Source organism: Halichoeres trimaculatus, unplaced genomic scaffold (assembly GCF_033239565.1).
Source record: "Halichoeres trimaculatus isolate MK-OKI-2021-1 unplaced genomic scaffold, fHalTri1.1 fHalTri1_scaffold_4, whole genome shotgun sequence".
NCBI lineage: Eukaryota > Metazoa > Chordata > Actinopteri > Labriformes > Labridae > Halichoeres > Halichoeres trimaculatus.
In genome coordinates this window covers 690,011-704,158 of record NW_027437182.1, presented here as the reverse complement: position 1 = coordinate 704,158, position 14,148 = coordinate 690,011, and the positions used below count along the sequence as shown (strand labels likewise).

The window sequence follows — 14,148 nt, the reverse complement described above, 5'->3', positions numbered from 1 at the left end:
TCTCCTTTGACTTGAAGTGGGACAAATTCCCACAATACCAATCCCTACCATCCCACGTCCTGGGACCTTTCTGTTGGGGTGTGTGATACTGATCAGACCCCAGAAGGTGGAGCTAGAAACACTGCAGTCTGTTGATTGTTGGATTTATTAGCGGGGTTAGCTGTGTTGCTATGGCGTCACGCTGTCATGTAGCTGACACAGCTATCAATATCCAGCTCACACGCGGCCTACCAAGAAGGACACGGTTGGCTGTGGAAACACAAACAGGACCAGACTGGACTGATCCAACCTGGACCAAACCGTACTGATCCAACCCGGACCACTTGGTGGAAACGGTTGGTGACTGATGCTAGCTTAAAGAAACCTTGGACCCTGAGGGACAGTTTCAGTGTCTCTGTAACTGCAGAAATCCACAGTCAAACTAAAATCTCCCAGAGTGAGGGCGCCTCTAAACGGACTGGGTTTCAGACCGTGTCCGTAAAGTCCAGAAAGCTCCAAACGGAGGCAGATGATGTTTTACAGAGACACTCAGCACAGAGTTCAGTTTCAGACAGTTTGGTTCCTGTTGTTTGCTCTGACAGCTCTTTAAGCTGAAACAGGTGATGAATAATGTGCTGCAGCAGGTACAGACTGTTCCCTCAGTGTTCTGTCTGCTCCTCCGTTTGCTGACGGCAAACACTGAACGGCAGCAGGTCCAGCACCAGTTTCTGCTCAGAAAGGCCCCCTGGAGGATCTGCTTTAAGGATCTGCTTTAAGGATCTGCTGTAAGAGTCTGCTGTAAGAGTCTGGGAGAGGAAGACTCAGGTACACTGTGTTAGGAGGCTCCACATGTGTCTGTAGTCCTCATACAGGAGTCTGGAGTCACACCTGATGGGGAAATAACATATTACACATGACACAAGACATTAGCAAACAATGAATAATGTTGAGTTCATCGCAAGGTTATAATAGTTTTGGATTTGTCATTATAGTTTAGTTTTAGTTATTTTTGACATTTTTTTTTCCATTACAGTTTAGTTTTAATCAAGAAGAGATTTTGAAGTTTTTCACAAAAAAAAGAAATAACATATTACACATGACATAAGACATTAGCAAAAACAAAGAAATGATGAGTTCAGTAGGATGATGAATATGTGTTATCAAATTTAGCTAGTACTCAAAAAATGAACATTTTTAAATGTTTTTTTTGTATTTTTTGCAAATTTTTGAAATTTGAAAACCCATGTATTTACATTTAAAATACTTTTTTAATTTTCACAAAACTTCTGAATTTATTTCACATTTTTTTTGCAATTATTTGTAATTCCAAAAATTTTCCAAATTATATTTTTTGAAAACTTATCTTTTTTTTTTTCAAATGTTTAGGCATCAAAAATTTGATGTTTCAAAAAAAAATTGCAAACTTTTTAATTTCATTTTTATACATTCTTGCATTTTTTTTTTAAATTTCACATTTTTTTTGCAAGTATTTTCAAATTTTTGCAGTTATTAGAAATAAAAAAGCCAAGACATCACATGTACAAATTCATAAATTCACATATAATTCTAGTTTAGATAATTATCCACTAGATTTTAAGTTTGTATAGAATTTGTAATTTCAAAAATTTTCCAAATTATATTTTTTGTTAATTTTTTTTTAAAATTCATTTATTTATTTATTTATTTTTGGAAATATTTGCATTTTTTAAATAAAAACAAAGATATCACATCAACAGTTTTATAAATTCAAATAACTTTTTGTTTTAGTAATTATTCACTTGGTTTTAACTCTCTTTAGATCTTTATACACTTTATTGTCTTTATTGTGAAGATAAAGTAGATTTAGTGACTCCTGAATGACTTTAATCCAGGTGAGCTGAGGTAAAATGGCTCCTATGAAAACAGAAGTTGCTGACCTCTGATCATAACTAACATTGTCTCTACAGATTATCAGTGCTGAGGCCTTGAACATAAAACTTTCCCACTTTTTTCTGCTCTCATATTTGTGTCATTACAGCATCGGACGTATGTAACTGCTGCGGTTTCTGAGGCTGATTATTTTAAATATTTAGAGATTACCATGGAAAAGTCTCCGTCCTGATGTAATGCAGTCGGCGACTCGCTGCTTTGACTTTTCGTCAGTTTCCTGAGCTCACACTGATCTATTGTGACATGTTTAGAGAAGAAAATGGTTTTCTTGTGGTGATGGAGCGTTTTCCACTGAGCACGGTCGGAGAGAAAAAAGCAGAAAGCAGAGCTGGATGCTGACGTGTGGTTGGTCCTGATCCTTCGCTGGTGGTCGGCCTGCGACTCCACCATCATGCTGACGACCCAAATCACAAACTCAGGGTCTAATCCGTCACTCCACACGCTGCGCTGGGCTGTTTCATGCCCTCACATCCATCCCTCTGCGCGTCCACCGCATTAAAAGCCCATCGCAGCCATTGGGGCTCGTTGGACCAACAGTCGACGCGCTGCAGCCAAGAGAGTTTTTAAATCACGTTTTGGATCGCTGCGCTGCCTCTGCTGCCAGGAAAACAATACACAAGATTGATTGAGCTGTTTTTTTTTGCTGTGTGGGCTGAGCTGCAGGAGCGTGTGAGGGTTTGCTGAGCGTAGCTGTCCGTCTCCTGCCCGTCCGTCTGTCCAATCCCTGACTTTTTTAACCTCCGTTAATGCACCGCTCATGAAATCTGCATCCATTAACTCCTCATCTTTGAGTCTGTGTGTTTCTACGGGGTGTGTGTGTGTGTGTGTGTGTGATAGATGGAGCATGTGCGGCTCTCTGCAGGATGTGAAAAAGACAAATGTCAGCCCAAATGTGACTGAGCGGGAACACGAGTCCAGGGGGAAGCTGGAGCAGCGAGGGGAGGAAAGCAGAAGGAGATGATGAAATCTTGGTTTTACTTCCCTCTCAGAGTTTGGAGACTCACAGAGCTCTGCTGAGGACTGTCTCTGGACTATCCAGAGGTTTTTATGGGGATCTGGTTCACTTGGTCCGTCTGTTTGTTTCCTCCTGTTGGAGCTGATGATTTACAGGATGATCTGTTCATGTTTTAAAGGAGACCTGGATCAGACTCTTCCTCTGATACTCCCTGCTGAGCCCTGTGTTTGCTGTGTGTGTTTGACACACTGTCACTGTCATGGTTCAGGTAGAAAGCAGCTGTTTCAGTCCCTGCCTGCCTCACACGTTTCTGTGTCTCTTCTTTGTCCCAGATTTCAGCAGCAGTTCAGGCTTCAGTCGTTGAATGTTCAGAGCTCCTCCTTCACCACTCCTTTAACTCTGTTTGCATATTATCTGCACCATATAGTCCAGGGGTGTTCAACCTGTGGCTCTGGACCCTCATGTGGCCCTTTGACTCCTTTTCAGTGGTTCCTTGTAGCTTTAAAATAATCATTGTAATGAAGATTTTTTTAATTTTTCTTACAGACGGTATCAATGATTCAGAACATTGCAAATAATTAAAATCATGGGTAAATATTTTGTTAAAATAAATCTGCATTACATCTTACAAAAAACCCTTTTAATTTGGAAAGATTTTTGCAGTTTCTTTTTAATTTTGCAATTTTTTTGAATTTCAGTATTTTTACATTTTTTCCAATTAATATAACAAATATTTTTTTTTGGCACTTTTGCGTTTTTTTATTTAAATATTTTATCATTTATTCCAATAAAGAAAAAAAAAATCTGGAACTTTTGAATATTTTTTAATTTTTGCAAATTCCTTTTTTTTTTATTTCCGCCAATTTTGCAAATTATTTAAATTATTTTATTTTATGTAATTTTTTTATTTTTTACAGTGTTTTGAAAATTGAGCAGATTTTTTAAATACAATTTTTAATTTTTAATTTTTGCAAATTTACTTTTATTTATTTATTACATTTTTTCCAATAAATATGAAAAATATTTTTTCTGGAACTTTTGCAAATTTTTTTGAATTTTAATATTTTAATATGTTTTTTCCAATTAAGATAAAAAGAAAATCCAGAACATTTGCACTTTTTTTTAATTACTGCAAATTTCATTTTTGGAAATTTCCGCCAATTTTGCAAATTATTGAAATTATTATTTTTTTTTTAAGTTAGATTTTAAAATTTTCAGTTTTTTGAAAATTTTGCAAATTTTTGAAATAACATTTTTATTTTTATTGCTTGCAAATTGACTTTTATTTATTTACATTTATTTATGTATTTATTTATTTTTAAATAAAGTGGGGCTACCATGTTTGTTTGTTGTTTTTACACTTTATTTGTCCCCCTGGTGCCACCGTAGATTGCTTATGTTTTAAAGTAAAAAAAAAAAAAACATTTTTTTTTGTTGTTTTTTTTTTTGGGGTGTTATTTTAAACCCTTACTTCAGCCTCCGTCTGAAACACTTTGTATCAGCTGCTCTTAAAGCCACAAACCCCCTGCTCTCTGATTGGCCAGCCCCCTGGAGGCCTGTAGGAGGCAGACCTTGGTGTTTGAGGCCTCAAACATGTCATAAAGCAGTTTGGAAATTTTTTAATGTGTTTTTCTCCAGTTTTCTCCAACTGTTGAAACTTCTCTTGTGCAGTTTTAAGTATCGGGCGTCTTCACCTGACTGTTCCTGTGACTGAGCTGTGGATGGAGGTCTGCAGCATTTACAGGATGAATCCAGCCTTCAGAGCGTGCTGCCACGATGCAGCCTCCTAAAGTAAAACCAGATTGTAATGATTGAACTCTTCCCCTCCTCTGTATTTGCTTTTGAAGCGCGTTGCAGCAGTAAAGTCTGGACCAAGGCGGCAGCAGCCACTAAGCAGGGCAGGGTTTAGTGTCCGGTCAATTAGCGGCTAATGAACTAACGAAGCAGCTCATCAGGTCATAAATCTGCAGGAGAGCAGGAGCGCTCATCGGGAACAGATTTATAACCCAGGTCCACCGTGGTGTTGGATAAAACACCAACGAAGAAGAAACTGTTCAGATGACCTCATCGATTGCAGGTGGATGTTTGACCACAGAGCAAACACACCTGTGTGTCTGCAGCAGCCTGATCACATCACACAGGTGTGTTTGCTCTGCTCTCTGATAGCACTGAGACAGGCTGAAAAACCACTCAGCATCTATGTCTCATAGATCTCTGTGTGTCTGTCTCACTGTCTGTGTGGACGCGCTCTGTGGCCTGGTTCAGATCAGAGAAACAGTTTTTACTTCACACTGTCACGTCTCCGTTTACACGCTGAGTCTGTGCGAGTGTTGACACCAGAAGTCTCGTAAAGCTGACTGTGTGACAGCAGTGGTGTATCAAAGACTCACACACACACACACACACACACACACACACACACACACACACACACACACACACACACACACACACACACACACACACACACACACACACACACACACACACACACTGACCTCGAAGCTGTCTCCAGTGATGGCAGATTTCAGCTTCAGCCAGTAGAAGAAGCTCTCATCAGCAGATCTGTGTAATCTCACACTCCCTCTGCAGATCATCACCTGTCTGCCCCCTGCTGGCTGGATGAAGAGCTGCAGCTGGAGACTGTGCTGCACTTTCAGGCTGTGTTGTCTCACTCCAAACTAACCTTTAGCTGGCGAGGGTCGATCTGTGACGGTAGAGCCGTTACAAAAAAAGCTTTTTGGATTCAGACACAAGCTGGTTTCAGAGATAATCAAATAAAATGTTTGAGTTAAAGCTGAGGATGTACCATAACTATTTATTATAGAGTGGCAACATGTAGCATTATAGCATTGTAGCAAATACTGATTTTAATTCTGTGTGGATGGATTCATTTCACTGACAACGTGACGGATTAATATACATAATTGATATGTGGAGAGACATTAGCAAACAACAAAAACGATGAGTTGATCAAATTAAGTATTTTCAATACATGCTATCAAATTAAAGTGTTCTTTCAAATTGTGTTAAAAAGATAGAATATTTTTTTTATTTCTGCAAATTTTTAAATTTTGATTTTCTTTAAATTTCACAAATTTTTACAGTTTTTAGTTTTTCTTTTTTTTTTATTTGCATTTTTTTCTATTTTGATTACAAATTGTTCAGAAATTTTTGCAAGTTTATTTAAATTACAATTTCTTTGACATCTTTGGAAATTTTTTAAAATTCCAAAAGTGTTTGCAGTTGCTCTAAAGAGAAAGAAATTTGAAATATTTGTATTCTTTTATCGTAAAATGTTTTGACATTTCAAATTTTTCTTTTCATGATTTTTTTTATGCTGTTTTATTTGAAATAATCAACGTAGACATGACAAATACAATTACATAAATTCAAATAACTTTTTACTTGGATAATTGTTTACTTAATTTTTACCATATATGGACAAGAACTATTTAAAAAATGTTGCAATTTTTGCAAATTTATCAGTCTATTTTGAAAACAAATTTAACATCAAAATGTTAATGTTTTGAAAAAAATTGCAAATTTGCAAACTTTTTACTTTCATTTTTCTAATTTTTTGCAAATCTTTAAAATGTCACCATTTTTTGCAAGTATTTTCAAATTTTTTGCAGATATAAAAAAAATAAAAAAGTCAAGACATCACATGTACAAATCACTGGATTTTAATTTTGTATAGAATTGTATACACAGTGTTCTTTTTGTGGTGAAGATAAAGTAGATTTTGTGGCTCCTGAATGACTTTAATCCAGGTGAGCAGAGGTGAAATGGCTCCTATGAAGGTTAAGGTTGCAGACCCCTGTTTCAGATGATCCCATTCAGTAGAGATTAACGTCACATTTCTGACGTGAGGAAGGCTATTTAATCAATATTTGTTATCAAAAACAAATATAATTTCAAAATGTAAGAAATTATTGTTTAGTTTTTACGTATTACTTTTTTAGAGATTTTTGCAATTTTAAATTTTTTTTTCCTTGCAAAATGACGTGGCTGAGGCCTGGGTTGGCTGGGGAAACACAAACAGGATCAGGTTGGTGGAGACTGGGGTTAAGGCTCTACACGGCCTTTATGCTGCAGCTCCATCAATGAGGTTCTAGAATGTTCATCATCAAGCACAGAGAGCTTTCTGTCTTTGTGATGTCACTACATTCTGCAGGTGTTCCGTTCCTTATGATGCGTACAAATGTTTTCCCGCCTGTTTTATCAGGAATGTTTACATTTGGAGGCGTAGAGCTCGCTCCGTGTCAGAGTACATTTCCTCCGTGTCACTTCCTCCCACTCGTCTCTGAGTGAAGCGTGGAGCTGTGCTGTGACTCACTCAGCGTGTGTCTGTGATTGTATACCAACAGCTGCTCTGACATAATGTAAAGTGACACCGTTAGCCCGTTAGCTCCACATGCTAATGAGATGTGTGATAATGATGAAGGCTAACGTCCTGATTCACTGCAGCTCGAGGTAACGGCTGTTTGTGTCAGTCAGAGAGGGACAACAGGTTAGAGCTGGAGCTGTGTGTGTGTGTGTGTGTGTGTGTGTGTGTGTGTGTGTGTGTGTGTGTGTGTGTGTGTGTGTGTGTGTGTGTGTGAGCGTGGGCTGTCCAGATGTTTCTGGAAAAGTCTCCTCATAGGGGCTGGGTCCATCTGCAGAACAGAGGAGACGAGCCGGGTGAGGCCAGAGTCTGGATCCTTCTCAGACTCCTGTCCTTCCCCTCAGCGTCTTTCAGGGATATCAGGGAAAGTCCAGAGGAGCTTTTCCTCCCTGCAGCCTCAGACTGACTGAAAAATCAGCTGTTTACACACACACACACACACACACACACACGCTGCTCGTCCCTCGCTCAGCGCCTCCTCACTGCTCCTGTTTCCCTCTGAGATAAACAGGTGTGTGTTTGTGTGTGTCCTGTCCAAACGTGCAGTGTGTGTGTGTGTGTGTGTGTGTGTGTGTGTGTGTGTGTGTGTGTGTGTGTGTGTGTGTGTGTGAGCAGCTGTTAATGGTGTGTTTTATGTCTCCTCTGGCTCCCCGCCCGCTCGCTCAGACGCCGTGTTCTCAGACTTTTACTTTGAAGGGCTTCAGAGTAAAACATTCAACCAATGTGTTTGTGAAAATTGAAGGATTGAACATTCATAAAGAGGAATTATCTCCAGATGTTTGTTTGTTTTCTTCTCGTGAAGCAGAGGACGACTAATCATTCGCTCATGAGCCTTGAAGACGTTCGCTCAGATGTCTTTCCTGCTGTCTTTCGCTCTCCGTGACAGAAAACCACATTTTTCCATGTTAAAGACAAAACAAGCCGTTAATCAGACCTCGTCTCAGACCTCTGGAAACACTGATCCAGATGTTTCTGATGTTTTATGACATTTTATGGACAAAACAACAAATAAAACAGACAGATTAATCAAAATAAGAAAAGAAAATGTTGAAACTTGGAGGTTTCTCAAACCGTAGCGTGGTCGTGTGAAATTGAACATTTTGTGTCTTATTGTGAAATTCAGGTGTTTTCCTGTTTGTAAAAAAAGAGATGATCTTATTTCTCATAAAGCAAACCCTTAGCAGTTATTGTTCTCTCGATCAAGCGCTGGAAACTCGACCTTGGCCGTCAGATTGGTGGGGCCTGAGTCATGAAGCGGAGCGACCTGTCAGACGGCGCTCAGGGATTATTTCTGAACTCCTGGATTTGAAGTGAAGTGACTCATCTTTCTCTCTCCTCTTCGTCTTCGCAGAAGGAGTTTGCCGCTCCGCCTCCTCTCCTCTTCAGGAAGCTGAGTAACCCCGACCTGTCGCCGGCGGCAACCGCTGCCACCAAATCCAAACTGCACCGACAGCTGAGCCAGGACGAGAGCTGGGCCCGCCGCAGCAGCCTGGCCATGACAGGTACAGGAGGAGCTCCTTAAAGCTAACACACTCACAAACACACTGATTTCACTCTGCTGTTCCTTACACACTCTGTGATGTATGGACGTAGTCTCGATGACATCACCCATCTGTTTCTAATACAGAGTTTTGAAATACATTGTCTGCAGGATCAAAAAGCTGACTCGACCTAACTTTGTTTGAGTGATGATGAGGTAAAGAGGCGGGTCTTTAGCCTCCTTGCTAACAGCTACAGGGTGCCCACCTGCCAATCAAATCAGCTATGCCCTTATGTGGGCAAAATTCATAGGTTTGATATCTTTAAAAATAATGAAACACAGTGTGTGTGGCTAGGTAAACTCGTTTTTGAACCAGGCTGTTAACATGTTTTAATCAATTAAAGTTTAATTTCATAAACTGAATGTTTTATCCAACAGGTTATTCAGATTTATCTGTGAGGAGAAATTAGCTAACAGTAGCATGATGCCAGCTGTGTTTTTATGTTTTTAGCAAATCTGTTAATTGAAATGAAGTTTGTGTCTTTTATTGTGAAGAAATGCTCCTTTATCTGTTGTTAAGGTAAAATTTTGATTAGAGAACCGCCCTTTACTTTGATACCAGCAGGGGGCGCTTTAAGCAGACAGCTATTTCTTTAAGCAGAAATCTTTCCTAGTTAACACGTCTTTAGTTTTTGATTTTTATTTTTTAGTTGTTTCACTCTTTTGTGTCTGTCTGGTCATAATTTCCAGGCTAAACAACAGTGTTACTGTCAATGAGCAATATGTCATGAATCAGACACTGACAGTACCGTGCTGTGTTCAGTATGGATGTTCGATACCACTTTTTTTCAGACCCACACCAGTGCTCCCTAGGGACGGGAATCAAAAACCGGTTCCTGTTGAGACTCGATAAGAATAAGCTAATAAACGTTTCCCTAGAAAACCCTGATTCAGGATTTCCAGCTTGAAGTTTTCCTGAAGAACTGACTTCATAAAGAAATGTTCATCACTCTCTCTCAGGAGATTCATATTCAGTACATTCAACATGGTATAAATCACCTTATTCACCAAAATAACAACACAGCACAAGCTTGATGCTAACATATATGGGAAAGTTCATTGATATGCTAGCAGTTAGCATACATCAGTATAACTTCAGCTTCAGAATCACAGAAACATATCACATCAACTCTTTGTAAAAAATACTGAGAATTTCAAATGTCAAAAGCTAACAGGCTAATGAAAGGCTAATGGCTGACTTCATAACTACAGAAAGGTTCCAAACAACTTAAGCCATTGCTATAACCACTTTGAGACACTAGATGGCCTACTTCAATTATTAATATATTAAAACACAGAACATCAACGTCACATTGTGTGAAATTTTGACCTGTTTCTGTTTAATTATGCCCAGAAATATCCAGACTCAGGGACCAGTTGCATTTTATTCACTTACAGTATAAACTCAGTTAAATGTTGTTGACACAGAAAACCTGTAAAGATACTTTTTGTACCAAGAAAATTCACAACAGCAACTGATAAGGGAATCAATAAAGAATCAGATCGATGAGCAGAATCAATAAGGGCATCTGGATTGACAAAAATCTTATCAACACAAACAGCTCTCTCTAAGTTTACCATTTGTATTTAATGAATTAGCAAAAATGTAAAATAAAACTGACAAGTTTTAGTTACTTTTTAAAAAATAAACTAAAGAGCACAATCAGCCCGGTACCCGCCCATCCCAACGTCTTTCTTTCCCACCAAAATTTATCTGAGTTTGTTCAACATCACTGGATAAAGTGTGAGAACCACTGCCCTAGTGGCCACTGGAGGAACTGCAGTTTGTAACACAGGTTTTATATTTTAAAACTGAAGGTTTGGAGTTGCTGCTGTACCTCTACCTCATGAATAAGTTACTTTAACTTCTGTAAATACTCAAATATGCTGACGTATTCTGTGAGACCAGTACAGGAAGGAGTGGAGGTCTTTTATTTTGAAAAGCTGGCTTAGCGCTCACTCAAATTCAATAAATCAAATCCAGATCAGATCTCAGCCCGCGTTAGAAAAGTGTCTTAAATAGAAAAATGAAGCCGTGTCAGATCCTTCTGTTGATGGCAGAACAAAAAGTCTTATGATGCTTGATCTGATGAAGCTCAGAGCGCTGTAGTGTCTGGTTTTTGGCGTCTACGTGGATCGTTCCCTAAAAACAAGGACCCTGTCTGAAGGGATCCTCCTGTAAAACCAGATGTCCTAAGAAACCTGAACATGTGTCCAAACGTGTCCCAGATCCATAAAACCCACCCGGGTCCCTCTGTCAGCTCCGTGTGGGGAGGTTACCTGAGGTCGTGGTGAAACTCGTGATCTCTCTGCTCTTAATCCTCCTCCAATCTGCCATGTCCGTAATCTGAAAAGTGAAAAGTCCACCTCAGATTACCCCACACTCCAAACAGTCACGTGATGATGATAATAATCCCACCAGGAGGAGCCGCTCAGCGTGCTCCCCGTGCTCCCCGTGCTCCCCGTGCTCCCCGTGCTCGGGACCTCTGTGATCCAGAATGAACACAAAGGTTTCCAGGTTTGGGGTTTTAAGAGGACCCAGTTCGGTCTCTTCCCGCCCCTCATCCCCATCCTTCTTCTTTTATTGCCCCCCCTCAGGGAAACAGCTGCTGCCCCTCTCCAGCAGTCTGCACGCCGGGGTCAGTCAGCTCGCCTGGCAGGGGCCCCCTGGAGGACTTGGAGGGCCCGGGGCCACAGGAGGAGTCTCTGCAGGAGCCGGACCAGGAGAAGGGAACAACCTGGTCCGCATGAGGAGCCAAACCCTGGGCCAGTCTGCACCCTCACTCACTGGACTGGTCAGTAGTTCAATTCTTTGGTTTTTGCTCATGGACTCGATGTGTTAGTCCGGTCTCTGAACTGGTCTTAGACCCGGTCAGTCTGGGTCCTGACTGCTGGACTGAAACTCTGCCAGCTGACTGCAGGGGGCAGACTGAGCATGACTCAGTGTTTTACACACACACACACACACACACACACACACACACACACACACACACACACACACACACACACACACACACACACACACACACACTCACACAGAAACACACTGTGCTCTGAGGAAGAAACAGAACAGGAATGACAGTGTGTGAATGTGTGTATTTGATGCAGTCTGTGTGTGTGTGTGTGTGTGTGTGTGTGTGTGTGTGTGTGTCTGATTGTGACTGCAGCAGGTTGCTCTCTAAATGCTGTGCTGCTCTGACCCCTGCTGGCTGCAGAGGGGATTACAATAGTAACAGAACACGCAGGTTTCTGTCTTTCTTCTTTTCTTCCATCACAGAAACTGAAATGTTTATGTCTTTATTCAAGTGAAATTTCTTTTAAGATTTATTTTGGGCCTCGTTCACCTAAAAGTCAAGAAATGAAGTCTCACTTCGAGACACTATAGATAAATATTATGCCTGAGGTGGTAGTAAAGACTGAAAAAGCTGATTGTGGCGCATTTAAGTCTATTAGGACATAATTATTATTATTATTATTATTTTTTTTTTCTATACAGAAAAAAAGATGTAAAACCTTTTTTTTTTACATTTTTGTTTTAGTGCAATCTTGCTTTAATTATTTTAATAATATCAGCAGTAACTCTGGATATGAAAAAAAACATCAAAACCAATATATGAAAGATAATAATAATAAAAAATAATAATTAATATATATAAAAAAATAATAATAATAAAAATAACAAAAAATATATAAAAATGGATACTTAAACAATTAATAATAATAATTATAATAATTATAATAGTTATGATGAATAGCACAGAAAACTGAAAAAATAAAAAGTAATAATAATAATAATAATAATAATAATAATAATAATAATAATAATAATAATAATAATAATAATAATATCAAAGTAATAATAAAGCAATTAAAAAATTCATTAATTAAAAAAGAAGGAAAAAACAAAACAAAACAAAACAAAACCAAAAAATATTCTTGAACAACAATGGCAACAACTGTTGAAGTAATAATATGAGCGAATATCAGAAATTTCAAACAAAAATAATTTAAAATAAATAAATAAATACATTAAAACATAAATACATTAAAACATTTATACATAAATACATAAATAAATACATAAATAGCAGTGCTGACGATTAAAACATTCTTTTTGAGCAAGCAGAGTTGAGTGGAGAGTAGGATGTTGGCAGCATCTGATAAAATATCCTTTGATGTCTTTTTCTATGTCTTCCTACACTAAATGTTCGAGTCTTTTTACCCTCAAAAAATATGAAAAATTCACTTTTGAAAAGTGATTTTACGTCTTATAAATATTCAGTTTGCTTTCAACCATGAATTCCTTGAATTTACACCTTGTTATTCATGTATTCACTCAGGCCCAGCAGTGGTCCTGTTAGTTCAAGACTCATCGAGTTAATCTGATGAATATTTAATGAAGACTTCAGTCCTTTGCACATTTGTTGCATCATTGAAGAGCGTGACCGGACTTTAAGAGATGAAATCCAACACTTTCCTGTTTCAGATGGAAATCTAAATGAGAGAAATCAGTTTAAAGGAGGATTATTTTACCCCTGAGGATCACTAACCCTCTCCTGTATCATGTTTTATTCTAACACATGATGTTAAAGTGAAAACAGATGGTTTCAGAGCATGCTCAGTGTGAAATAAACCATAAGAAAAACAGAAGACTGATTTTAATCCTAATGATTCCCCTCCTCTCTCCTCAGTCCTCTCCCCTGATAGTTGACTTTGTGTAATCCTAAAGGAGAGGACACAAGGAAAGGAACTGAGGGTGTACAAACTGAAAGAATAAGGAAGCTTCTGTTTGCAGTGACCAGCAGGTGGCGTCAGAGTGTAATGTGAGGAGCATCAGCAGCTGCCTCTGTGTGCTGGTTTGATCTCTCTGGCCTCAGTAAACACGGGTTCATGCTGGTCATATGTCAGAGCGTGTGGTTCCTCAGAGTCACGGCTGTCAGCGTTTGGCTCACAGCTCGTCTGCGGCTCTGATTGACTCCCATCAGGATTCAGGAGCAGCACCTGCGCCCCTCTCCTGGTGTTTATCAGACTTCCCTGGTCTTTGGCCTCTTCTCTCCCTTTGTGTCAGACTGATTCAAACACTGACAGAGGAGGAGGCTGGTTTTTAAAGTTATGTCTTTGATTTTTTCAGTCTTTAGGAAACAGAGTGACGAGGGTCTCAGAGGAAAGGATTCAGTCTCAGTTTCCATTTTTTTGTTTCTTCTGGAGCTGAGCTGTTACGGTACAAATCACTTTCCACCCTGGTTTTGGTTGATTAGTCGTATCCCTCTGTCACATAAAGTGTTAATCCTGGATGATCAGACTTTTTAAAGGAGGGGGTGAGTGCTTCTTAAACCTCTTAATACTCGTATGCAG

At 39.1% G+C, this 14,148-nt stretch overlaps 1 protein-coding gene across 3 annotated transcripts in view; it reads left to right on the top strand.

Annotated features, from left to right (window-relative positions):
• mast2 (microtubule associated serine/threonine kinase 2) overlaps window positions 1-14,148 on the top strand; it is a 195,062-nt gene that overhangs the window by 37,791 nt on the left and 143,123 nt on the right. For all 3 annotated transcript variants that reach the window (XM_074669032.1, XM_074669031.1, XM_074669030.1), the window contains exons 2-3: window positions 8,602-8,752; window positions 11,389-11,585. In XM_074669032.1, coding sequence (XP_074525133.1) covers window positions 8,602-8,752; window positions 11,389-11,585 — 348 coding nt within the window. The remainder of the gene's footprint in view (window positions 1-8,601; window positions 8,753-11,388; window positions 11,586-14,148) is intronic.